The sequence below is a fragment of the Hemitrygon akajei genome, chromosome 6 (assembly GCF_048418815.1).
Source record: "Hemitrygon akajei chromosome 6, sHemAka1.3, whole genome shotgun sequence".
NCBI lineage: Eukaryota > Metazoa > Chordata > Chondrichthyes > Myliobatiformes > Dasyatidae > Hemitrygon > Hemitrygon akajei.
Genome location: NC_133129.1, coordinates 88,597,708 through 88,624,679, shown reverse-complemented (window position 1 = coordinate 88,624,679; position 26,972 = coordinate 88,597,708). Strand labels below are relative to the sequence as shown.

Here is a 26,972-nt window from a genome sequence, read left to right as displayed (position 1 = left end):
GGCAAAGAAAGTTCACCAACGCCTCCACAAGAGGCTAAAAAATATTCACCACGTCCCTGTCGACCCTCAGCAATTTTTACTGATGGATCGTTGGAAGTATTCCGTATAAGTGCATCACAGCTTGGTCGGTAACTGCTGTCTCCCGTGAGAAAGTGCCGGAGTTGTGGGCACAGCTCAGCACATCAGGGAAATCAGCCTCCCCTCCATGGGCTCTGTCTACACTTCTCACTGTCTCAGTAAGACCCCACCCACACCAAACATTCTCTCTACCCCCCCCCCCCCCCACTGGGCAGGAGATACAAAACCCCGAACGCACGAACCTGCAGGCTCAAGGACACCTTCTGTCCCGCTGACCTCACAATTTACCTCCCTGTGACCTTGCACCTTGTTTTATTTTAAAAAGCATCTTGCACCACGCACCGCACTTTCTCTGTAACGGTTACACTTTATTCTGCGTTGTTATCGCTTCCCCTTGTTCTACCCTGATGTGGTGTGCAGTGATATGATCTCTATGCACAGCATTCGGGCACCCTGGTCATGTAGCGGCTGGCGCGACGCTATTACAGCTCGGGTGGTCGGAGTTCAATTCTGCCTCATCCGCTGTAAGCAAGTTTGTACGTTCCGTCCCGTGACCCGCGGGTTTCCTCCAGGTCAAAGAACCATAGAACCTTCGGTTTCCTCCCATAGTCCAAAGACGTACGGACTGGTAGGTTAATTGGTCATGGCAAATCGTCCGGTGCTTGGTGAGCGGTGGATGCTGATGCTTTTGATGAAATAAGTGAGGGAAGGGAGGGTTGATGCTTTGCTGCTTGTGCGTGGGAGGGGAAGAAGGGGTTTTGGGGGGTTCTAACGTATTCACTGTCATTCATCCCTTGGGGTACTCTGTTTTCGAGGATATCAACGAAGAACAGGAATTTCAGGTTATGTATTCTATGATATTAAATTGAACTATTGATTAGGCTAGGATTAAATTGCCGGGCGGTGCGGTTTGAAAGGCCGTGTCTCTAAATAATCAGAATCAACTTTAATATAATAGACAAAAGGTGCAGGAGTAGGCCACTCGGCCCTTCGAGCCAGCACCACCATTCACTGTGATCATGGCTGATCATCCACAATCAGTACCCCGTTCCTGCCTTCTCCCCATATCCCCTGACTCCGCTATCTTTAAGAGCTCGATCTAACTCTTTCTTGAAAGCATACAGAGAATTGGCCTCCACTGCCTTCTGAGGCAGAACATTTCATAGATCCACAACTCTCTGGGTGAAAAAGTTTTTCAACTCCGTTCTAAATGGCCTACCCCTTGTTCTTAAACTGTGGCCTCTGGTTCTGGACTCCCCCAACATCGGGAACATGTTTCCTGCCTCCACCATGTCCAATCCCTTAATAATCTTATATGTTTCAATCAGATCTCCTCTCATCCTTTTAAATTCCAGTGTATACAAGCCTAGTCGCTCCAATCTTTCAACATATGACAGTCCCGCCATCCTGGGAATTAACCTTGTGAACCTACGCTGCACTCCCTCAACAGCAAGAATGTCCTTCCTCAAATTTGGAGACCAAAACTGACCACAATACTCCAGGTGTGGCCTCACCAGGGCCCTGTAGAGCTGCAGAAGGACCTCTTTACTCCTATGCTCAACTCCCTTTGTTATGAAGGCCAATAATAATATAATTAATTATAATCGGCATATGTTGTGAAAATTGTTGTCTTTGCGGTAGCAGTACAATGCAATACTTAATAATAGAAATAGTTTTTCATTGTATCTAGGTACATGCGACAATAAATCAATTCCAATTTCAATATACACGAGATAATGCAGGGGTGGAAATTCGTAGTAACAGACACAAAATGATGGAGGAACTCAGTAGGTCAGGTCAGTAAGTTGTCAGTAACTCAGTAAGTTGTACAATTAGTTTTTAATTTGTCTTATTTATGTAAATGTTGTGCATCGTGGTTCTTGGTCCTCCAAAATATTCTGCGTGGAATTTAAACTGGAGGTGGCGGAGGGTGGACTTAAGAAGGAGATTTTTGATGCTATGTGCCTGTGTTCAGATATTTTTCTCATGACACCTATGAATTAGTCTTTGACAAGGTAGACCAACCATGCCGAGTGCTGCCCCTTTAAGGCACAGCCCAGCCCAGATTCCCCTCCCCCCGCCAACAGATCAGCACAATCCCGCGCATGCGCAGTGCTGCGCTGGCCGGGCGCAGTGCGCAATGGTTTTTTTTCAAAAAAGCACCAAATACACCCCTGTAGGTGGTGCGCAGGCGCGGCCACGATCTGGTCGGGCTCCGAGGCGGGGCGTGGGAGCGCATGCGCTGGGGTGCGGGAGGTAGGGAGGCCGAGCTCGGGCATGACGCAGGCGCAGTATGGGGTGCGTGTTGATCAGCGCGCAGGCGCAGCCACGGTCGGGGATCGGGATTTCGAGTCGGAGGGCGGGAACGCATGCGCAGCAGTACTGGGAAGTGGGAGAACCGGACTTGGTGTAGCGCAGGTGCCGGTCAGGGCGCAGGCGCAGCCCCGCCTCTTTTTCTTTCTCTCCTCCTCCCAGTTAACGCGACTGCACTCGTGCGTAGGGCGATCTCGGTTCGAATCGGTGGCTGGTGAGTGGCGGCCGTGTGTTCGAGGGGACATAGAGCGGGGATGGGGCTCTCCACCGACAACCATACCGGGGCTGTCTCTGCTCCGCTCGTTTGCAGCCCAGGGTGTATCCGGGGAACGGGACAGGACGGGGTTCAGGACAGCGGTGTGGGCTGAGCAGGCCACGGCCGCCATTGGGCAGGGGGATGGGAATGGGTTTTGGTCTGTGTGTTGGGGAGAGGCAAAGGCTCGCTTGAAGAAAGGGGAAACAAAGGAAATTAATTCCCTCCCGTCCCACGTGGGATGCATGTTTGGGAGAGGACGTGGGGGGGGGGGGAGAGAGGAAATAACCTAAAGAAACCCGACCATTTTCAATTAGGAGAATGCGATTTATTTCTTGGGGTTGGGGGGAAGCATTTACTAGTGGGAGAGGTAGTAGAAGTTTAACGATTTATTTCCCGTGTAGAGATAAAAATGGAGGGGAGGATTTTAATGCTGAGATTTTGTTCTGGGTGAAGGACCTAATGGGAAAGGGAGGCTTTGAAAAGGGGGGCGGGGTAGAGGGAGATGGGAAGGAGAATTTAAATCCTGGGAAGCGGGTGATGATTTCGGGGAGGAGATTTGTGTGTGGAGATTAAGGTTTTGGGGATAGGATGTAAATGTTAGAGGTGGATAGATGCAGCAAGGTGAATGGTGAGTTTAATATACACGTGGAGGAAAGGAATTTAGTTTTGGGGGGAATGAAAGGTGGCTTGATATAATATATCAAAGGAGATTGAGACAAGCGAAGCCCTTCCCACCCCACCCCCCCCCCATTTTAACTGAATTTTATAGGAGCACTGCAAAAAACTTCCTGACAAGCTGCATCTCCATCTGGTATGGGAGCAGCAGAGCATCGGACTGAAAGTCCCTACAAAGGAGTGTGAGAACAGATGAGAGGATCATAGGGGTCTCCCTACTCTCCATTGGGGACACTTATCAGGACCACTGTATGCAGGACCCTTAGTATTATTAAGGATTCCACCCACCCACCCATCCAGCATCCTCTTTGACTTTCTACCATCAGGCAGGAGACTGATGCATAAAAACAAGAACAGTCAGGATGGGAAACAGTTTCTTCCCTCAGGCCATTAGGCTTCTGAACTCCCTGCCTCATCACATTCCAAGTGTCACTGGGTTAACCTGTTCCATATTCTACTGTATTTAATTAATGCATTCTATTCATGCATGATTCATCTGTATATTTTAGTCTTGCCTTCCTAAGTTATTGTGTTGTGTACTACTGTGCTTTACAGTCTAGTTCAGAGAAATGTCTCATTTCTATATACATTATATTATTCTATATATATTACATTATTTGGCAATAGACTTGACTGAAGGGGTGGAGGAAAGAATTTGAGTGTTAGACGTAGCCCATGAGGGTGGAAGTGGAATTTTGAGTGGGCAAGGCTCAACAGTGAACTGGGGTGTTGGGTGGGGTCGGAAGTAGCCGATGATCCGTAACGGTGGTGGGGGAGTGACTTGAAACCCATTGAAGAGGCTTGGGGAAAGCCATGTGCTCCGGGGATGATTCATGCTTTCAGGCTAGGGTTTTAGTGCAGTAATGTTTGGGTGGAGGTGGCGATATCTACATAGAAGTCCTCGAGTTGAAATCTACAGAATTTAGCTGGCAGGAGTAATTGAATAATGTGCCATGCAGTCTGCATAATCGGTGCTGTGTGTGTCAGGTAGACCGGGTGCATCTGTTCTCACTCATTATTGGGGGGGGGGGTGATCATGTGGCCATCACAGATCAGGTGTGATTGTGTGCAGCACTGTTAAGAGATGTGGGGGCATTGCAGCTTAATAACCGTAATTTATTCCACTTGTAGTGATGCACGAGCTGCATTTTGCCCAACGCCGTGGGGAGTCAATCAAAATCAGGTTTAATTTCATCAGCATATGTTGTGAAGTTAGTTAACTTTGCAGCAGCAGTATATCAATACATAATAGTGAAAAAATACAGTATATATTTAATAAGTAGTGCAAAAATAGAAATAAAAAAGTAAGTGAGGTAATGACGACATACATGGGTTCATTGTCTATTCACAATCAGATGGCAGAGGGGAAGAGGCTGTTCCTGAATCACCGAATCACCTTCAGGCTTCTGTACCTCCTCCCTGATGGTAGCAGTGAGGACAAGGCATGACTTGGGTGATGGGGATCCTTAATGATGGATTTTTGGGACACCACTCCTTGAAGATTTCTCGGAGGCTAGTACCCGTGATGGAGCTGACTGAGTTTGCAACTCTCTGCACCTTACTTTGATCCTGTACAGTAGCCCCTCCGCCCCATTACCAGTGATGCAGCCAGTCAGAATGCTCTACCTGGCACATCTTTAGAAATTTGAGTGTTTTAAATGACATGCCAAATCTCATGAAATATAGCTGCTGTCATTATATCTGCATCGATATATGTTGGGACCAGATTAGAGATATTGACACCCAAGAACTTGCTGCAAACAAGGCTGCATGCCGGACGGATTGCAGTGACTCACCGACTCACTCTGGTTGCTTCAAGTCGCATGCTAAACCGTGCTGCTTGAGGGAATTCCCCTGCGAATGTACCAGTTAACTTCGGGAGTTTGAAACGATTTTGATTACCCAAAACGATTAGGTAGTGTTGAATTTTGCTGTGCGCAATGATGCAGTTTGGCTTCTAGTTTTCTGATGTGATGTTTGTCCTGATGCAAGGTGATGGGTGTAAAAAGAAAACGGGTCCTTCAGTTAACCCTGTTCATGGTAACCATGCGTACCTATTAATTCCACTTGACATTGAGAATGTGGAGAGGGTAAGGGGTACGTGTAGAAGGGGGGACAAGGGGTAAGCGTAGCAAAGTATGTGTACAGGACTGGGGACAGGGTATGTGATTGCGGAAGTGTAGGAGGACAGGGAACAGGTAACTAAGATAGAGTGCCAGACGGATGTGGCAACCACAAGGAAAGGGAACCTTGCTACCGCAAGACAATGTGTCTGGCAAAGTGTCTGCGCTATATACCTATTTCGAGTGTTTTGCTTGCGTCCATACTTATTCCGAGTATTTCGCGTGTTTAGCTATGCAATAGTCAATCAATCGATGAATTTGAATCGGTAATCATATTTGCCAATGTAGTGCCCCGCTTTTGGGTATAAGTATGATCTCTGTGAACCGATAAATTGAGAGTTGGCTACCTTACGCCCAAAGTGCGTGTGGCTGCGAACTCTCCTCTGAATAAAAACCGTTTCAGAGGTAATTTCGTGTCTCTGGTATTCTTTCCTCCACTGAGCAGGTTAACAACATAGCTTTCTATGCCTTAGCAATTCTGGTAGATGGTAAAATGTTCCTCCCCTTGTGTCCTCTTTCTCTAGTCCAGGGAAAATAATTTCCTCCTTCATAACTGAAATTTTTTCCCCCAGAGAATGACTGGGTGGAAACCCTCTGTATCTTCAAGTGCAGTCCTGTCTGTTCTGTAATAAGCTTGTCAGAATTGTGCATGCGTCAGAATCGTGTTTAATATCACAGGCCACAGGCACATGTTGTAAAATTTGTTAACTTTGTGACAGCAGAACGATGCTATACATAAGGGATAACGGTGAATTATAGGAATATATGTACATTAAATAGTTAAATTAAAGTAGTGCAAAAATAGAAATTTTAAAAAGTAGTGAGCTGGTGTTCACAGAAGCTGTTCCTGAATCACTGGGTGAGTGTCTTCAGGCTCCTGCTTCTCCTCCCTGATGGCAGCAATGAGAACAAGGCATGACCTGGGTGATGGGGGCCTGCCTTTCTGGGGTATCGCTCCTCAAAGGTGTCCCAGGGCTGAAATGGCTAGCATGAGAGGGCATATTTTTAAGGTGCTTAGAAGTAGGTACAGAGGAGATGTCGGGTTAAGTTTTTTGCGCAGTGAGGTGAGTATGTGGAATGGGGTGATGGTGGTGGAGGCGGAAACAATAGCGTTTTTTAAGAGACTCCTGGATGGATGCATGGAATTTAGAGGGCTTTCTGTAAACCTAGGTAGTTCTAAGGTAAGGACATTTTCGGCACAGCTTTGTGGGCCGAAGGGCCTGTATGGTGCTGTAGGTTTTCTATGTTTCTACTATGGGGGTGTTACAACTCTTTGCAGTTAACTTCGATTCTGTGCAGTCACCCTTCTTCCCCTCCCTCAGTTTACCCTTTCTGAAGTTCACAGTTGGCACTGAGGGCAAGGTTGTTGAAATAATAGATGTGGTCCTACCCCCACCTTTTTTATTCTGGTGTCCTCCCCTTTCCAGTTTTGAAGAGCCTCAGCCTGAAATGTGGACTGTTTGGTCGTTTTTTAGATGCAACCTGACCTGCTGAATTCCTCCAGCATTTTGTGCCATTTGCTGCATTCGGTCCATTTTACCAACTGATCAATATCATCCTGCGTCTCAGGACAGTGTCATTGAGAAACTGATTAATGATAGCCCCTCTTTCGATGCTATCCAACCTCAACAGAAAAGGCCTGCTTGCATTTACCCTATCTATACCCCTCATAATTTTGTATACCTCTGTCAAATCTGCTTAATCTTCTAATTCCAAGGAATAGGTTAGGACTTTATTCAATCTTTCCTTATAACTTGGGGTCCTCTAGACCTGTCAACGTCCTTGTAAATTTTCTCTGTATTCTTTCAACCTTATTTAGATCTTTCCTGTAGTTAGGTGACCAAAACTGCACACAATATCCCAAATTAGGCCTCGCCAACATCTTGTACAACTTCAACATAACGTCACAACTCCTGTAATCAATACTTTGATTTATGAATCATGTATGCTGTTACCTCTGAACAAGGACCCTATCTACCTATGCCACCACTTTCAATGAAAGTTGGTCCGTATTTCTCACTGCTCAGTGCCACACCATTCACTGTGCGAGGCCTGCCCTGGCTGGTCTTTTTCCAGTCTGATGTAGGGTCCGTGCCAGAAACGTTGACTGATCACTCTTTTCTGTAGATGCTGCCTGGCCTGCTGAGTTCGTCCTGCTTGGGTTGTGTGTGTGTTGCTTGGATTTCCAGCATCTTCAGATTTTCTTGTCTTTTTGCCACTACCCTAGTAGAATCTACAAATTGTATACCTAGGGCAGGAAGATAAAGTGTCGTCTAAGAACTCTTCCCTGGATAGCAGCACTCACTCAGTAGTTGAGTTACGGACACCAGATAGGAAAGGATCCAATGGTAACAATGGAATTGGTGGCTTTGTGGCCAAGTTTGCAGACAATGCAAAGATAGGTAGAGGGGTAGGTAGGGATGAAGCTTCTTTGATTATTCTCCCGATCTTAAGTCCTTTGGACTCCTGCTTCCATCTATGTGTTCTGGTGTCGTGTCTTATTTTATCAGCTATAATCTTATTGATCAGTGGGGCATGCCGAAGCAGATCTGATTGCCCTTTGGACCCAGTTTGTTCACAAGGCTGCTTAATCAGATTGAAGGTTGTGTGCGAACCCATAGAGGACACTGAGGGGACTTCACTTAGGAGCAAGTGATACTGTGGTAAACTCTGCCAAGGATGCTCCTAAGCCTGGCTGTGAAAGGAGGGGGAGTTGGGCCTGAGGAGCAACCCCATCCCGTTAAAAACCCAGAGCTATAGAGAAGCTCTAGAAACCTCATCACTAGGAGAGAAAGGATTCACCAAGAAGGTGTGAAAACTTGAAAGACAGGCCCAGGACAAAGGACTTTGCTGAGTTGCTGTTGGCGGCCTATGCCCCAAAAGGGGTAATAGGCTTCAGAAGAAGATGATACTGTGGTGGATTCCTGGCTTGGGTTGGATGTTTGGATGCTAACCTAGAGCCTTGATGGCCTACCCAGAATGTTGGGAATTCCAAGCTGCCAGGGTGGGATGTGACCCTGCTTATGAGTGTCAGTTTAGTGGATGAAACATAGAAAACCTACAGCACAATAATGCCCTTCGGCCCACAAAGCTGTGCCGAACATGTCCTTACCTTAGAGATTACCTAGGATTACCCATAGCCCTCTATTTTTCTGAGATCCATGTACCTGTCCAGGAGTCTCTTAAAAGACCCGATCGTATCCACTTCCACCACCTTCACCGGCAGCCCATTCCATGCACTCATCACTCTGTGTGTTTAAAAAAAAAACACAACAACAACTTACCCCTGCCTTACCCCTGACATCTCCTCTGTAGCTGCTTCCAAGCACCTTAAAACTGTGCCCTCTCGTGCTAGCCACTCCAGCCCTGGGGAAAAGCCCCTGACTAGCCACACGATCAATGCCTCTCATCATCTATCAGGTCACCTCTCATCCTCTGCCACTCCAAGGCAAAAAGGGCCAAGTTCATTCAACCTATTCTCATAAGGCATACACCCCAATCCAGACAACATCCTTGAAAATCTCCTCCGCACCCTTTCTATAGTTTCCACATCCTTCCTGTAGTGAGGTGACCGGAACTGAGCACAATACTCCAAGTGGGGTCTGATAAATAGCTGCAAGTGGGGTACTAAATAGCTGCAACATTACCTCTCGGCTCCTAAACGGTTGATGAAGGCCAATGCACCATACACTTTCTTAACCACAGAGTCAACCTGCAGCAGCTTTGAGTGTCCTATGGACTCGGACCCCAAGATCCCTCTGATCCTCCACACTGCCGAATGTCTTACCATTAAATGGTGTCATGAATTCTGGAACTGCCAAAAAGCAGTCCAATTTAAGATTCTATTATTTAAGACATGGATAGTTTCCTTCAAACCCGCATCTGTCCTATCAAGTCATGTCATTGTTTCAACAAAGTAACTAATTGTTCTAAGGATGGATGGAATCAGTATCAGGTTTAATATCGCTGGCATGTGTTGTGAAATTTGTTACTAGCAGTGCAACGCAATGCATGATAGATAAATACAGAGAAACAAACTGAATAACACCAGGTATGTGTCTATTTAAAAAGTTAAAATAAGTAGTGCAAAAAAAAACAAATTGAAAAAAGTAGTGAAGTAGTGTTCATGGGTTCAGTGTCCATTCAGAAATTGGATGGCACAGTGGATGAAGCTTTTCCTCAATCGCAGAGTGTGTGCCTTCAGCATCCTGTACCTTCTCCCCGCGGTAACAGAGAATGAGGACGTGTCCTGGGTGGTGGGAGTCTTTAATGATGGATGCCACCTTTTTGAGATACTGCTCCTTGAAGATTTCTTGGGTACTATGGAGGCTAGCACCCAAGATGGCGCTGACTAATTTTACAAGTTTCTGCAACTTTGATTCTGTGCTGTAGCAACCCCCCCTCCCAATACCAGATGGTGATGTAACCAAGCCAGTCAGAATGTTCTCCATGGTAGAATTGTAGAAGATAGATTGTTTTAGGTGACAACTAATGAGATTTTGCCACTGTCTTGCCTCCTTTATAACTGGGACCAGTTTAGGTCCTCAGAGATGTTGACACCTGAGAACTTGAAATTGTGCAGTCTCTCCACTTCTGATCACTGATAGGTTTGTGTTCCCTTGTCTTACCATCTCTGATGTCCACAAGTAAGCTCTTTGGTCTTACTGATGTTGAGTGCAAAATGAATTGTCCCAGTTTCCTCAGATGAATGCCAGATCAGCCTTTTGGATTCCCTCACGTTGCAGGTATAGACAGATTGATGTGGAGCAGTTTCTCAGCCAGCCCACCAAAACAGGAAGTGAGGGTGGATCGATCCAAGTGCCAAGCTGATTGGAGAGGTTGACTGGGTGACGGAGTACAGGCCCAGGTGTATTGCTGCAGCAGGGCCTGGGTGCCAGTGCCTGGAATGGACAATACCAGCCCAGATAGACTGAACAGGCAGGGTGTCAGGACTGGAGATGAGGGTCAGATCGATTCCGCTGGTTCTTCCGCAGTGATATTGCTCTGGCTGCTGTGCGCTTTGTGTGTGTGAGCTTCACGTCGATTTTTCCCCACTGCGGCTCTACAGTTGCTCCGTGTCTGTGGACTCAATTCAGTCCTAAATGCTGTTCATATTTATTATTAGCACAACTTCTGTTTTTACCCCTTTTGTACGTTGGGCTATGGTCTTTTTTTTAAAAAACTCTGCTCTTTCAGGTTTCTTGTTCTGTGGCTACCTATAAGCAGATGATTCTCAAGGTTGTATAATTTATACATACTTTGATAATAAATGTACTTGGAACATTTGACCGTACAAATCCAACTGCAAGGCTCGGTCGTTATGGGATGTGTTTGCTCAATGCTATTTGTCTAGCTAATTGCTTTACCAAAGTGTCATACGAGGTCACCCAGGAACTTCTGGTTAACAACCTCTTGTTATATTTTTTGAATAACTTTTCCATTGCTTTCCATAAAGGTGTTACTGTACATTTTTTAGTTTTTAAATATTGAGAGGTGGCGTGGATCGGGCCCATTAAGCTGAGCTACCTGGCAATCTCCCAATTTAACCCAAGCCTAATCCCGAACTTCCGCCATATTGTAGTATCTTCCGCAGTGTAGACTGGTGCAAAATATTTATTCAGTTCATCTGCCATTTCTTTGACCCCATTACTACCTCCAGCATCACTTTCCAGTGATACTCATATCTCCATTTTACACTTCATCTATCTGAAGAAACTCGGTGATTCAAGAGTTCAGTTTAATATCAGCAAAAGTATATGGTATACAACCTGAAATCCTTGCTCTTCACAGACATTCGCAAAACAAGAGGGGGGGATCCCCAAAGAATGAGTGACAAGAAAAACGTTAGAACCGCAAAGACCCCCCATGCACAAGCAGCAGCAAAGTATCAACCCTCCCCCTCCTGTTCCAGCAAAAAGTATCGGCCCCCACAACCCATCAACCACCAAAGACCGTGATCTCTGGTCCATCAAAAACTGCTATTCATCCCAACACCATGACTTCTCAGCAGGCCTTCTCTCTACCTAATGAGGAAGAGAGATCGCTCTTGCCATAGCGAGAGGGGAGGCCAGCAGCTCGCTTTTTCAATGTTAGCCTGTAGCATAGCTTATGCCAGGTTCCCCTGACTCTAGAATTAGCAAACCCTCTGTCACCATTGCGAGAGAGGGAGAGAGCTATTGAGTGAAGAGTCCACAAACAGCCACACCTGCTGTCTTGTTGTTTCGGTCACCTGTGACGCTTATGTCGGTGACATCAGCGAGGCACTGGATCGTTCTTGGGGCTGTACCCCGAAGGCGCGTGACTTCCAAACCACTTCTGGAGATAGCGAAGCACAGGCCACTCCGCGAGTTCCAAAGACTGAGAACCCACTGTTTTCTTGAATATTATTGGCTAGTTTAACTTTGTATTCCATCTTTTCCTTCTTGATGACTTTTTCAGTTGCCTTCTGTTAGTTTTTCAAAGCTTCTCAATCCTCTAACTTCCCACTAATTTTTGCTGTATTATATCCCCTCTTTGGCATGTCAGCTATGTTTCTACATTCTAAACCTTTTCTTTGGCATGTGACTTGGTGTACTTCCCACCAATGCATACTGCATTGTAGGCTGTTGGGCAGCAAGGGTTCGCAGGGCCTGTCTCTGCAGCATTACGCAATGGGGAAATTCAGACAGCAGGCCCCACTGAGATAGATTTCACAACCGCCCAGTGCTGTGCTCTGCCAGATGCTACACCTTGCAAGTGGATGCTGGATCAGCAGCTTAACTCGAGCAACACTCGCTCAGTGCTGGAAGAACTCAGCAGGTCAGCCGGACCTGTGGAAATGAATAAACCGTCGATGTTTTCAGCTCTGGAAAAGAAGTGGGAAGACACCAGAATAAAAAGGCGGTGGGGGGGTGGGGAAGCGTAGCTAGAAGGTTCTGGGTGAAGCCAGGCGGGAAGGAAACGTAGAGGAAGAAATCTCCTGGAGAGTGGACCACAGGAGGGGGTGACCCAGAGGCTGGTGAGAAGCCAGAGTGGGGAATAGAAGAAGAGGGGGAAGGACCATTATTTTCATCAGAAGGAGAAATCAATAAACCTATTCAGAATATTAGATGTTGCTCCTCCACCCTGGGAATTAAAATGTTTGATCACTTGTGAGAAGTTCCACTTTTGCTGGGTGGAGTGGCGATGCTCGACCAAGTTTTAGTTGGGAGCTTCTGTGAGGTACCTTCAGTGGTCATGAATGTTGCTTCAAGAAGGCTAGTAATTTCCTGCCACCCTTACCTTGGCCTAATTTCTCTCACCTTACCTCGGAGAAAATACAGGAGGTTGAAAGCTTGGACAGCCACACTCAGCAACATGGTCTCTGCTGCTGTAAGACTCCTGATCCATTCACTACGTTCACACCGTCCTGTGGTGACGCTGCCGACCTGCTGAGTTCCTCCAGTATTTTGCGTGTTTTGCTCACAATTTTGGCATCTGCAGAGTTTTCTAAGGTTAGAAAAGTACAGCTCACAAACAGGCCCTTCAGTCCATCTAGTTCACGGTGAACCGTTTAAATCTACGGCTGTGTGCACAAGAGACTTGAGATCTTCGGGCACAGAGCTCGAAAAAAGCACCGTATTGGACATTTAACATCATGAACCAGCGAGTTGTTTGTTATGTCTCCCCGCTCGCTGTAAAAATGGAGACATCGCTTTCTCCCTTAATTGCTTACCCCTATCAACCTGCACCGGGACCATAGTCCTCCATGCCCCTCCTATCCATGTACCTGTCCAAGCTTGTAGTCCCACCCAACCCCAGTGGAAAAAGCCTGCTCACATTTAGCCTATATCAACAGTTTCACATTCCTCTGCTCTCTCCCTCACTAGCCAGGGACAGTAAGAGAGATCACTACTTTCTGAGTTCAGAGGCCTCCAACAGCTGCCCTCGCTGTATTGAGTTGTGAGTTTATGAACACGAGACTTGTTGTCCAGCAGTCCTATTTGGGTCTTGAGATTCGGATGGGTTTTGTTCACCCCATTTCAGACTGGTGGGCGCTCCAATAAAACTATAACATGGGGTGGTTGGGTGAAACTTGCCCACCCTTGGGTGTGTGACTGTGTACCAGGACAGCTTTGCTGGGCCATTGGTCGATGAGCACAGAGCTCACAAGGCATGTCCTTTTTTCTCTCTGCAGCATTGTACAAGCGGAATCTCAAAGATGGGAGACCCTGATCTCGACTTCACCACTGCTCACTCTGGGGCTTCCACCACCTTCCCTATGCAGTGCTCAGCTCTGCGCAAGAATGGTTTTGTCATGCTGAAGGGGCGCCCGTGCAAGATCATGGATATGTCCACCTCCAAGACTGGCAAGCACGGCCACGCCAAGGTAAGGATGAGGTGAAGTGGTCTTCCTCTAATTGTCTTATCCAATGCCAAACCATTCCGTAATGTCCTTTCACCTGCTGACATTGTTGCTCACTGTATGACAACTTTTATAAAACCCTTGGATTCCTTGGGTGTGGTGGGGCTCTGTAGCCTCCCCTTCCATCTCTATAACCCCTGATATTTGCCCCTTCCAACTTTTGGAAGTTGGTCCCTCTCTCCACCCTCCAATTTCCTTTGCAACCCCACTCTCCATCATCTCCTTTGATGATCATTGCTTTCTGAAAACTTTTCCTAGTACCTTTTAAGGTTCTTAAGTCTGTGACTGTAAGCCACATTTCACGGACATGAAGGAAATGTGGTACTGTGAGAATTAAGTCATAACAATCCCTCTAATTTTTCCTGAAATCTTCTCATTCCCAACACGTTTTGACACTTTTCCATAATGGAATTCAGAAGAATGGGGGAGGGGGAATCTGAAACCTATCAAATGTTGAAGGGCCTCGATACAGTGGATGTGGAGAGGCCGTTTTCTATGGTGGAGGTGTCTTAAGCCTCAGAGCAGAAGAACATTCATTTAGAATGGAGATGAGGAATTTCTTTAGCCAGAGAGTGGTGAATCTATGGCATTTGTTGCCACAGGTGTCCATGGAGGGAAAAGTCATTGGATACATTTAAGGCTGAGGTTCATAGGTTCTTGATTAGTCAGGGCATGAACGGATAAGGGGGGGAAGGCAGGAGATTGGGACTGAGGGAAAATAGATCAACCTTTGATGAAATAGTGGAGCAGACTCGATGGGCCAAATGGCCTAATTCCACTCTTAATACCTTGTCGTCTTTTTGATTTTGGGCAACTTGCCTCCTAGCATATATGGTGTTTAAACAATGTCCAAAACAAACCTTGTAATAGATTGGGAAACCAGGATACATTCTGAATTTATACTTAAATGTTGCTCAGCATATACATCTAATCGTGGGCTTGCCAGTTCTTACCACTCCTGTTCCGTTCCTACCTGTTCCAGGTCCACTTGGTGGGAATTGATATATTCACCTCAAAAAAATATGAAGATATCTGTCCTTCGACCCATAACATGGACGTGCCTAACATCAGAAGGTGTGACTATCAGGTAAGGTTATCCATTGAGAGTCATATTTCTGGAGACTGGTCTTCTTGTTCTGAGAATTATGGTGGGAGTGTTAAAAGCCAAAGAAATGATGCCTGGTTAGATTTGAACCAGTGGGGCTAACTTCACTCGCTGTATCATTGAACTGTTCCCACAATTTAAGAACTCTTCATCTCGTGTTCTTGATATTTATCACTTATTTATTGTTTTTTTTTTGTTTGCACTGTTGTCTGTCCTGTTGGTTGATTGCTTCTTCCTCACTCGAGTTTGACTGTGTGACATTGTTGTCACATGGTGCATTAGCGTAACCATCCTGTTTTTATTCTCCTTCATCCCCTGCCCCCCATTCTCAGTTGCAAGAGAGTAGGAAGGTGAGGCATCTTCTAAAGCTAGAATAGCATTGGAATTCTCCACATTCCTGGCCCAATAACCCCTTCCTGACTGTCTCTGCAGTACCAGGCTGACTTTATATTGGGTAAAACTCTGAATAATCCGTTCATTTATTTGGAGGTTAAAGTGGTTTGGAATCTGACTCATGAGGGTTCTTGTTTCCTGCTCTTCCTTCAAACCCACTGGGCTTGCTGGAAATGTCATTAACTTGTGAAACTTTTAATAATTAATTGTAAGTGATCTGAATCTGAAACTACAAATTACGAAGAAAGCACGACAGCACCTCTACTTCATTAGGGGTCTGCGGAGATTTGGCATAACATCAAAAACTTTGACAAACTTTTATAGATATGTAGTGGAGAGTGTATTGACTGGCTGCATCACAGCCTGGTATGGAAACACCAATGCCTTTGAATGGAAAATCCTACAAAAGATAATGGATTTGGCCCAGCACATCACGAGTAAAACCCTCCCAACCATTGAGAACATGTAGATGAAACACTGTCCATCAGCAAAGAACCCCACCACCAGGCCATGATCTCTTCTGTTTGCTGTCATCAGGTGTGTGTGTGTGTAGGCCTCCATTAGTCTTGATAGACCATGGATTTGCACCTTGGAAAGTTTCCAGAGCTCAAGCCTGGGCAAGGTTTTTTTTTGTGAAAGACCAGAAGTTGCCCAATCTGCAAGTCTCCCCTCTCCACGCCACCGATGTTGACCAAGGGAAGGGCATTAGGACCCATGCAGCTTGGCACTGGTGTCGTTACAGAGCAATGTGTGGTTAAGTGCCTTGCTTAAGGACACACACGCAAGCCTCAGCCAAGGCTCAAACTAGTGACCTTCAGATCACTAGACGAACGCCTTAACCACTTGACCACGTGCCAACACTGCCATTAGGTAGAAGGTACAAGAGCCTCGGGACTCCTGCCACCAGGTTCTACCCTTCAACCTTGACCAAAAGGGGATAACTACACTCACTTGCCCATCCATTGAGATGTTCCCACAATCAATAATCTCACTTTAAGGACACATTATCTCACATTCTCATACATTTATTGCTATTCATTTATACTTGCATTTGCATAATTTGTCATCTTCTCAATTGATTCTGTTACAGTTACAATTATGTAGATTTGCTGAATATGCCTACAGGAAAATGAATCTCTGGGTTGAATTTGGTGATTATATGTACTCTTAACAATAAATTTTACTTTGAACTTTGATCAAGTCTGCCACAAACTTCCAAAGTTGTGGGATTGTCAGTTTTATTCTGCTGTCTTTTCCTTGTCCCTTAACATGTCTGGCAGTTCTGGGTATGCAGGACTTCAGAAATTCAATAGTGATGCTTTTCTCATCTTTTCCCCAATTCCTTGGACTTGCATCTGTGGTACAACAATGATTTTTTTCCCCCTAGTTCCTTTGTTCTTCAATAGAATAGCATCTTTCAGAGCTGTAGATAGGTGGCAGGGTGGAGATATGTTCCTACCAAAGAAGATGCAAGGTGCTGCTTCCCTCCTCAAGCCTGCAGGTCACCCTTGGGCAAAGTGTAGCACCTCCTTAGCCTACCCCCCCCCCCCCCCCCCAACCGATCAGGGTCATGTGAAGCCATGGGATCAGGTGGTGGGTTGTCGTTTGATCAGCTGGTGCATATCACAGGTCCTGGGGTCTGTGGGGCCCATGGCCATACTGACCAGAATCCTTCCATTTGAATCCCATTAACCAGCCTTCTGCATGTATCCAGAAGCTTAAATGGTGTCAGCTTCTTCCCCTCTGTCATCTGACAGTAGCAATGAGAAGTGGAGTCCTTACAGCAGTGGCAAGAATTGAACCCAGGTCGCCTGCAATATTCAATTCCTGCCACTGCGGTAAAGGCTCCCTGTGATGAGGCTAGGATTACATCTGGGGACGGCTGGGTAGCACGGCTTGAAGGGCTGAAGAATATTCCGTGCTCTATCCCAGTGATAATAGTGTGTGAGGTAGCAAAATGAAGCTGATTGACAGGCTTCAGGATCAGAGTTGTACAGCGTGGAATTGAGTCCTTTTTCTCAGCCAGTCCATGTTAATCTGGTCACCCATCTAAACTCACTCACCTCTCCTGTGTTTCTCCCATATCCCTCTCAAACCTTCTCTGTCCAAGTGTCCAAGTGCTGCTGTTGTATAATTAAAAAAAAATGTGTTCAGTAAGATCTGGGCATCTTGTATACGATCAGTGGAAGTTTATGTACTGGCTGCATCACTGTCTGGTATGAGGGGAGATCTGCAAAGGATTGAAGTTGTAAACTGCTAACCCCATCGTGAGCATTAGCCTCCATAGTATCCAGGACACCTTTAAGGAGCGATGCCTCAAAAAGGCAGCATCCATCCTTAAGGTCCCCACCGTCCAGGTCATGCTCTCTTCTCATCACCACCATCAGGGAGGAGGGACAGGAGCCTGAAGACACACTCAGTGATTTGGGAGCAGCTTCTTTCCCCTGCCATCTGTTTTCTGATTGGACATTGAACCCATTCAGAACACTACCTCACTACTTTCTTGTTTCTATTTTTGCACTATTTATTTAAATAATTAATTCTGTTTTTCTCTATTATGTGTCAAGTTGTTACTGCTGCCAGAAATACAACGGCATATGGTGGTGATGTTAACCTGATTCTGAGTTGCAGATTGCAGCCACACTGGGTGAGAGTGGAGGAACTCAATCTGCTATAACCCTACACTTGCTTCTGTATGAGGAATGGGTGTGTGCCTCGTATTCATACAATCTCTTGTTTATTTTCAGCTGGTTCAAATTCAGGATGGCTACCTTTCTCTCCTGAGTGACAACGGTGAGCTGCGAGAGGATTTGAAACTTCCTGACAATGATTTGGGAAAGGACATTGAGCAACGTTATAATTCAGGGGTGGAGACACTGGTGAGTGTCTGATTGTTTGTGTATAGTTTGGTGCTAACAGCTCCATGGTGTAACAGTATTGGTTTGGCTGTGGCTGGTCATCAAAGACAAGAAACTAACTTGGATATGGCACTTCAGTTCTTTCAAGCAAACAGCCCCTTTGAGGCACGCCACCCCAGCAACCCCTGACAAGTTTGACTTATGATTAACTTAATCACAGGACAGTTTACAGTGGCCATAAGCTGACTGGTAATGTTTTTGGACCATGGGAGGAAACCAGAGCACCCAGGGAAAACCAAAAACTTCAACAGGGAGGATGAGCAGAGACTCCTTGCCGTAAGACCATAATACAGGAACAGAATTAGCCCATCTGGCCCATCGAGTCTGCTCCGCCATTCAGTCATGGCTGATCCTTTTTTCTATCTCTTCCTCAACCCCAGTTCCCGGCCTTCTCTCCGTAACCTTTGATGCCATGCCCAATCAAGAACCTATCAATCTGCCTTAAGTGCGCCCAACGACCCGGCCTCCACAGCTGCATGTGCAACAAATTCCACAAATTCACCACCCTCTGGTTAAAGAAATTTTCCCACATCTTTTTTGAAATGGCGCCCTGCTACCCTGAAGCTATGCCCTCTTGTTCTAGACTCTCCCACCATGGGAAGAGTCCTTACCACATCCGCTCTTTCTAGGCCTTTCAACATTCGAAAGGGTCCAATGAGGTCCCCCCTTATTCTTCTGAATTCCGGCGAGTACAGACCCAGAGCCGTCAAAAATTCCTCGTATGATAACTCTTTCATTCCTGGAGTCCTCCTTGTGAACCTCTTCTGACCCTCTCCAATGCCAACACATCTTTTCTAAGATGAGGGGCCCAAAACTGTTCACAATACTCAAGGTGAGGCCTCACCAGTGCCTTATAAAGCCTCAGCATCACATCCCTGCTCTTGTATTCAAGACATCTTGAAATGAATGCTGACATGGCATTTGCCTTCCTACCCACTGACTCAACCTGCAAGTTAACCTTTAAGGTGTTCTGCACAAGGACTCCCAAATCCCTCTGTATCTCAGATTCTTGGCATTTCTCCCCATTTAGAAAATATCCACACATTTATTTCTATGACCAAAGTGCATAACTGTGCATTTTCCAACATTGTATTTCATTTGCCACTCAATGTCCATTCTCATCATCAGTCTAAGTCCTTCTGCATCTTACCGGTTTCCTCAACACTACCTGCCCCTCCACCAATCTTCGTATCATAGAACATAGAAAACCTACAGCACAATACAGGCCCTTTGGCCCACAGAGCTGTGCCAAACATGTCCTTACCTTAGAATTACCTAGGCTCTATTACATAGCCCTCTTATTTTTCTAAGCTCCATGTATCCATCCGGATGTCTTTTAAAAGACCCTATTGTTTCTGTCTCCGCCACTGCCACCAGCAGCCCATTCCACGCACTCACCACTCCCTGCGTTTAAATTTTTTTAAAAAAAAACAAAAACTTACCCCTGACATCTCCTCTGTACCTACTTCCAAGCACCTTAAAACTGTGCCCTCTCGTGTTAGCCATTTCAGCCCTGGGAAGAAGCCTCTGACTATCCACACGATCAATGCCTCTCATTATCTTGTACACCTCTATCAGGTCACCTCTCATCCTCCATTGCTCCAAGGAAAAAAGGCTGTGTTCACTCAAACTATTCTTGTAAGGCCTGCTCCCCAATCCAGGTAACATCCTTGTAAATCTCCTCTGCACCCTTTCTATGGTTTCCATGTCCTTCCTATAGTGAGGCGACTAGAATTGAGCACAGTACTACAAGTGGGGTCTGACCAGGGTCCTATATAGCTGCAACATTACGTCTCGGCTCTTAAGCTCAATCCCAAGGTTGATGAAGGCCAATGCACTGTATGCCTTAGCCACAGAGTCAACCTGTGTAGCAGCTTTGAGTGCCCTATGGACGGACCCCAACATCCCTCTGATCCTCCACACTGCCAAGAGTCTCACTACTAATGCTATATTCTGCCATCATATTTGACCTACCAAAATGAACTACCTTACATTTAGCCTGCTTGAACTCCATCTGCCACTTCTTAGCCCAGTTTTGCATCCTATCAATGTCCCACTGTAACCTCTGACAGCCCTCCACACTATCCACAACACCTCCAACCTTTGTGTCATCAGCAAATTTACTAACCTATCCCTCCACTTCCTCATCCAGGTCATTTATAAAAATCACAAAGAGTAAGGGTCCCAGAACAGATCCCTGAGGCACTCCACTGGTCACCGGCCTCCAAGCAGAATATGACCTGTCTACAACCACCCTTTGCCTTCTGTGGGCAAGCCAGTTCTGGATCCCCAAAGCAATGTCCCCTTGGATCCCGCACCTCCTTACTTTCTCAATAAGCCTTGCATGGGGTATCTTATCAAATGCCTTGCTGAAATCCGTATACACTACATCTACTGCTCTACCTTCATCAATGTGTTTAGTCACATCCTCAAAAAATTCAGTCAGGCTCGTAAGACATGATCTGCCTTTGACAAAGCCATGCTGACTATTCCTCTCCAAATGTTCATAGATCCTGTCTCTCAGGATCTTCTCCATCAACATACCAACCACTGAAGTAAGACTCTCTGGTCTATAATTTCCTGGGCTATCTCTTCTCCCTTTCTTGAATAAGGGAACAACATCCGGAACCTCCAGTTCTCATTGATGATTGGAAAGATCATCGCCAGAGGCTCAGCAGACTCCTCCCTCACTTCCCACAGTAGCCTGGGGTACATCCCATCTGGTCCCAGTGACGTATCCAACTTGATGCTTTCCAAAAGCCCCAGCACAACCTCTTAATATCTACATGCTCAAGCTTTTCAATCCACTACAGGTCATCCTTACAATTCTTTTCTGTAGTGAATACTGAAGCAAAGAACCTCTGCCATCTCCTCCAGTGCTGTACACACTTTACCACTGTCACACTTGATTGGTCCTATTCTCTCTTGTCTTATCCTCTTGCTCTTCACATACTTGTAGAATGCCTTGGGGTTTTCCTTAATCCTGTCCACCTTCTCATTGGCCCCTTCCAGTTCTCCTAATTTCATTCTTAAGCTCCTTGCTGGCCTTATAATCTAGATGGATCTCTGTCATTAATTAGTTTTTTGAACCTTTTGTAAGCTCTTCTTCACAACAAAGCCATCTAACGTGAGGAAATCTGCAGATGCTGGAAATTCAAGCAACACATACATCCCCCTCCTGCCTTCTATCATTTTGGATTTCCCCCTTCCCCCATTACTTTCAAATCTCTTACTATCTTTCCTTTCAGTTAGTCCTGACGAAGGGTCTCGGCCCGAAACGTCGACAGTGCTTCTCCCTATAGATGCTGCCTGGCCTGCTGTGTTCCATCGTCTAAATAGCATAAAAAAGTGGTCCCAACACCGACCCCTGCGTAGCACCACCAGTCATTGGCAGCCAACCAGAAAAGGATCCTTTATTCCCACTCGCTGCTCCTACCAATCAGCCAATGGTCTAACCATGTCAATAACTTCCCTGTATTACCATGGGCTCTTAACTTGGGAAGCAGCCTCATGTGTGGCACCTTGTCAAAGGCCTTCTGAATGTCCAAATATACAACATCCACCACATCCCTTTTGTCTATTCTACTTGTAATCTCCTCAAAGAATTCCAACAGGTTTGTCAGGCAGGACTTTCCCTAAAGGAAACCATGCTGACTTTGTACTATCTTGACCTGTGTCACCAAGTACTCCCATCACCTCATCCTTAACAATTGACTCTTATCATCTTCCCAACCACTGAAGTCAGGCTAACTAGTCTATAATATCCTTTCTGCTGCCTGCCTTACAATTTTCCAGTCCTCTAGCACCATGCCAGAGTCCAATGATTTTTAAAAGATCATTTGTAATGCCACCACAATCTGTAACACTACCTCCTTCAGAACCCTAGGGTGCAGTTCATCTGGTCCAGGTGACTTATGTACCTTTAGATCTTCCAGCTTTTTGAGCACTTTCTTTCTTGTAACAGTAACTGCATCCACTTCTCTTCCTTCACACACTACAACATCAGGCACACTGCTAATGTCTTCCACAGTGAAATCTGGCGCAAAATACCCATTTAGTTCATCTGCTATCTACTTGTCCCCTGTTATTTGGACTCCTGATCTCTGCCCCGAGCTGTAATAGTGTTGTGCTTTCCGTGACGCTTGCGTGACTTACGGACAACAACAGCGGTTGAACCGTCAGATTCTGATGTTTTGATCCTAGGTTCTTTCAGGAATCAGGGAAGAGGCACGAAATTTGTTGCTTCACAGTCATTTTATTTGGCGTTAATAGAACAAAGGGAAATTGAGACATTAGGGGTCTGCTAAGTAAAGGGAAATTTAAAATATTAAGATGGCACTGCCTTGTCAGCTTTGTTATGTTAGATGAGGAAAATTGCATTCACATTTGTAGATGAGAATTAACCAGTGAGATAGCTGTCATTCAAATAATGCAGTACTGAGAGAAACTTTCAGAATCGTAGCAGTATTTTACCAATAAAGCTACTGAACACTTTTAGACAACTGCATATATGTATTGTGCCCACTAGGCAGTTACGTGTATGTGTATAATTATATAAAATAAAAGCGGACATAATCATTAAGCTGTAAAGGGAATACTGTAACTCTAAAGGCATTTAACTGTTAAATGGTTGGACTGCACACATGAGTAGTGAGTGCTACACAGATGAAGATAACAAATAAGCTTTAAGAATTGTTTGCATGTGTTAACATACAGCTAGTGTGGCTAGACCTGCCACCTCGCCACCTTCTCTTGCTCATGTCTTTTGCCCCTAACCTGAACAGTTTCCACAGTTGCCTGCAGCCGGCTTCAGTGTTTACAATGGTTGCCTGGGACCAATTCAAGTCCCAGATAAGGAAGACTAGAAATGTACTGCACACCGATTGCTGGAAGAACTTAGCAGGCCGGGCATCAGCCATGGAGAGGAATAAACAGTGATGTTTTGGGCTGAGACCCTTTAATCGGAATGAAGATCTCAACCTGAAACATCAACTATTTGTTCCTCACCGTAAAGGCAGTCTGACCTGTGTTCTTCCAGCATTTTGTGTGTTAATCTGGATTTCCGGCATCTGCGGAATTTCGTGTTTTTGAAATGTGCCTGATTGCACGGACTGTTTACTCCAGCAGCGGCATTCATTGTTGACCGGTCCGTCGTTTTTATGCTGAACATCACTGTCTGCTTCTCCCCCCGCAGGTCACTGTCATCAGCGCCATGAATGAAGAATGTGCTGTTGGTGTCAAGATGTTAACCAAGTAAACTAAAACATAGGTTTGTAATGACAGATTGTCTTTACCAGTTCCAGATTTGCAAACAGTGGAAGTGCCTCCCTCCCTCTCTACACATATTTTAAAGCAGCCATGTAGCGCTAAATATTTCTGGTGAGATGGGAATTAATCCCTGATGGTGTGGCCAGTTGACTTAATCATCACCTTGTGGTTTGCTCCATTAGCGTCTATTTCACTGGCAATGGAAACACCTCGAAGTTTTTGGAAGAGATTTTACACCTTCATACTGTTCCTTCTGACCTGACCATCTGCATTAAATGACCAGTGATTCTGTCTATAGGCTGAGCTTGGAAGGGGGTCTGATATCCCATGAAGCACCCACTTACCAGTTTTAACTTTATCCCCTATCACATTCGCCGTCAGATTCTGAGCCATGCACTCGGGTAGATGCATGTTGTTGGGGTGTGCGAGGAAACGGAGGGTGGGGGGGGGGGTTGGCTGCGGGGAGGAATACACATGGTCATGAGGAGAATGTGTGATCTCCACACACTGCCAGGGATCTGTGTTGAATCTGAGTCTGCCGCCATCAGGCAGTGGTCAGTCTGGATGCCCCGTGGGCATCAGTCACTTCCAGTTCTCTGGTGTGTATTCCCTTGCCGTTTCTTTTTGTTGGGGGCGTGGGGGATTGATGATTGTGTTGCTGTTCTTTTTTTTTTGTGCAGGGGAATGAGTTTGATGTTTTTGATGACCTCCATGGTTTGGCTATGTGGAAAAGACTACTCAGTTGTATACTGCATACATTCTTTCATAATAAATTAACTTTTGAACATTTTCCCCTTCCAATCTGGATGGGGTTGTCGTCTTTGATGACCCCATTCACACTTTGCGATGGAAGCTCCACTGGAATTTCAATAATGTGAAAGGTCCTGAGGAGATTCGGGTGATTGCGAGGACTGCTGAGAGGATCATTGGGATCTCTTTCACCCATCAGAGATATTTATCAGGAGTACTGTGTGTGTAGGTTCCTTAGAGCTGTCAACAAGCCCTCCCATCCATCCAGTAATCTTTTTGACCCCCTACCATGAGGCAGGAGGTACTGCAGCATTAGGACAGGAACTGTTGGGATGAGAAGCAGTTTCATCCCCCTACTGGACTCCCTGCTGCCACCCAGGTCTCATGTATGAAGCACCAGTATTGTTATACTGCTTACTTTTTAACTTGTAAATGCATATTATTTGTTAATTTATTATTGTGGTGATATTACTTTGCGCTGTGTGTTATCTGTACCACTGTGCACTGTGATCCTGAATTGTTTCATTTGGCAGTAGACATGTACAGTTGAATGACAATAAACCATTTTTAATATTTTTTGCAGGATGCAGCTTCCAGTGAAACCACCCAGGCCTGAGCTATGGGATTGGAAAACCATTTACTTCAACAAGAATGCAACAAAAGTATAATTTAAAAGAGAAAAAAAAACAAAAATGCAAGCGAACACTAACTTTATTTTGGAAACCCTGGGTCACCATCCCATCAGCAAACACCAACCCGCTCCCCACACTCACCCCCAAATTTCCATCAAATCAAACTTTAACTTTGGGCCCTGGACTTAATCTTCGCTGCTTTAATGGAAGCTGAACACAGTTGGTGGGTGTTCCCCTCTTCCCCCCGACTCTGTAACCATTCCCTGGCACTCAAAACAGAAGAACTTTTGTGTGTTGGCTCCTTTTGCTGTGTGCAAGTTGAACTACCCTCTCTGGCTGCACAGAGCATCCGGCTGCCTTGTAGTTGTTCTGTTTCTGTGAGGGGAGGCGTATGGGGTGTTACTTTTTGTTTTGCTTGCCTGACCTCCGCCCTCCCACATTTGCTTCTCCTTTGAGCCCTATAAGGTTCTTGGGTTTGAACTTCAGGCAGCTGTGCAGTAGAAATAAAAGTCCATCTAAAGTGCATCACTCCTGCACACTTAATATTAACTTGTTTCGAGCAGTTGGAGAAGGTTGGTGAAGCAAGGTGGAGAGCCAAAGGGAAGGCGGGGGGTGGGGGGGGGTGCTTGTACCTATATTCATGAGTTGTGCAGGGATTTGTTTAACAATAACTTTCTAAAAGGACATTGCCAATGCATCTAAGTAAGCATCTGTAAGATAAAGCTGAGATATTAATCACACCACTTTTAAAAGAAGCAATTTTTCTTTCACTACTGCCCTCTTCTGCTGTGTGCTGTATAAGAGTTGAGGGGGAGTTGGCTCCTTATTGGGGATCCCATCCCCTAAATCTCTTAACCCCCCCCCCCTTTTTTTTCTAACACTAAATGGCCCTCATTGCTCTGGGAGCGCTCCCGAGTGCCTGTGCGTTTCTATAGTTGAGGACACTGCGCTGCTCCCTTCTGCCTTCCGCATTCACAGGCGCAAGCGGAGTCTCTGCCTTTGCCGCGTCTACTGCACCCCCTTCACAAACCCCCGGGATAGGAGGGCTTGGTATAATGGATTGTGGGATTTGTTCTTGCTGTAAGATGTGTTTAATCAAAGGTGGGGGGATAAATCCACCTAACATGTTTTTTTTGTTTGTCTTAAATAGTCTTGCCTTGGAACAAATGGCTGTGCTTATTTTCCCCCAGTGACAATCCCCATTTTAACGGTTTTCAAGTATTTTAAACTATAGTTCTGTACATAAACACAGCTTGATTCCACTGCATTTTGGGTTTTTTTTAAACCCTAGAGTAAACAGAAACATTAGATGTTTTGTGGCCTGGAATTTTTGTGGTTTGTGTTTTTTCTGTGTGTAAAAGGATTGTGAAGATGACCACAAAGCTTTCAGGTGCCTGTGTAGCTGATTTCCACTTCACCGCAGCTACCCAGAAACCAGTGGCCAGTAAGCTGCCACTTGTAACCTTTCATCTTATTCCCTGCCATGCCTAACTCCACCAGTATGAGGGGATGCAGATGGTCTAACCTTACAATATAACAAGCAAACCAGTTTAAATAAAGTTAACTTACAAAATGTTACTTGTGTTGTGTTTTTTTAAAAAATTGCACATTATGCCATGGTAGCGCAGCGGTTAACGCAACATGATTACAGCTCACGGGCGTCGGAAGTTCGGAGTTTTGGCATCTTCTAAGCAAGTTTGTGTATTCCCTCCACGCAATGGGTGGGTTGTTGGGTGCTCTGGTTTGCTCCCACATTCCAGTATGTTTATAGGTCATTGTAAATTGTCCTGTGATTAGGGTGTGTTGCTGGGTGGTGTGGCTCAAATGACCTATTCTGTGTTGATTCTGGATGGAGTGGGTCACAAGCAGAAATCAGATTGGTATTCTTTGGTGTTGAGAAGAATGAGTGGTAACTTCATTGACCTGAGAATCAGCAGGTGCTGAAAATTCAGAGCAACTTACTCAAAGTGCTGGAGAAACTCAGCAGACAGCATCTATGGAAAAGAGTAAACAGTTGATGTTTTGGGCTGAGACCCTTCAATGAAGGTAACTTCATTGAACCGGGCAGTGGAGATATT

At 45.6% G+C, this 26,972-nt stretch overlaps 1 protein-coding gene across 1 annotated transcript; it reads left to right on the top strand.

The window, feature by feature from the left end:
- The first annotated feature begins 2,450 nt into the window (after nucleotides 1-2,450).
- On the top strand, nucleotides 2,451-26,467 carry LOC140729234 (eukaryotic translation initiation factor 5A-1-like). Its single transcript, XM_073048782.1, has 6 exons — nucleotides 2,451-2,605; nucleotides 13,601-13,792; nucleotides 14,811-14,915; nucleotides 18,074-18,205; nucleotides 23,439-23,513; nucleotides 24,846-26,467. The coding sequence occupies exons 2-5, from the start codon at nucleotides 13,625-13,627 to the stop codon at nucleotides 23,499-23,501; spliced, it is 468 nt and encodes a 155-aa protein (XP_072904883.1). The 5' UTR covers nucleotides 2,451-2,605; nucleotides 13,601-13,624; the 3' UTR covers nucleotides 23,502-23,513; nucleotides 24,846-26,467.
- The last annotated feature ends 505 nt before the right edge of the window (nucleotides 26,468-26,972 follow it).

Coding starts and splice junctions, on each gene's coding strand:
- LOC140729234 (XM_073048782.1), top strand. CDS start 13,625: ATGGGAGACCCTGATCTCGACTTCACCACTGCTCACTCTGGGGCTTCC. Junction 14,916..18,073: donor TCAGAAGGTGTGACTATCAG/GTAAGGTTATCC, acceptor GTTTATTTTCAG/CTGGTTCAAATTCAGGATGG. Junction 18,206..23,438: donor ATTCAGGGGTGGAGACACTG/GTGAGTGTCTGA, acceptor CTCCCCCCGCAG/GTCACTGTCATCAGCGCCAT.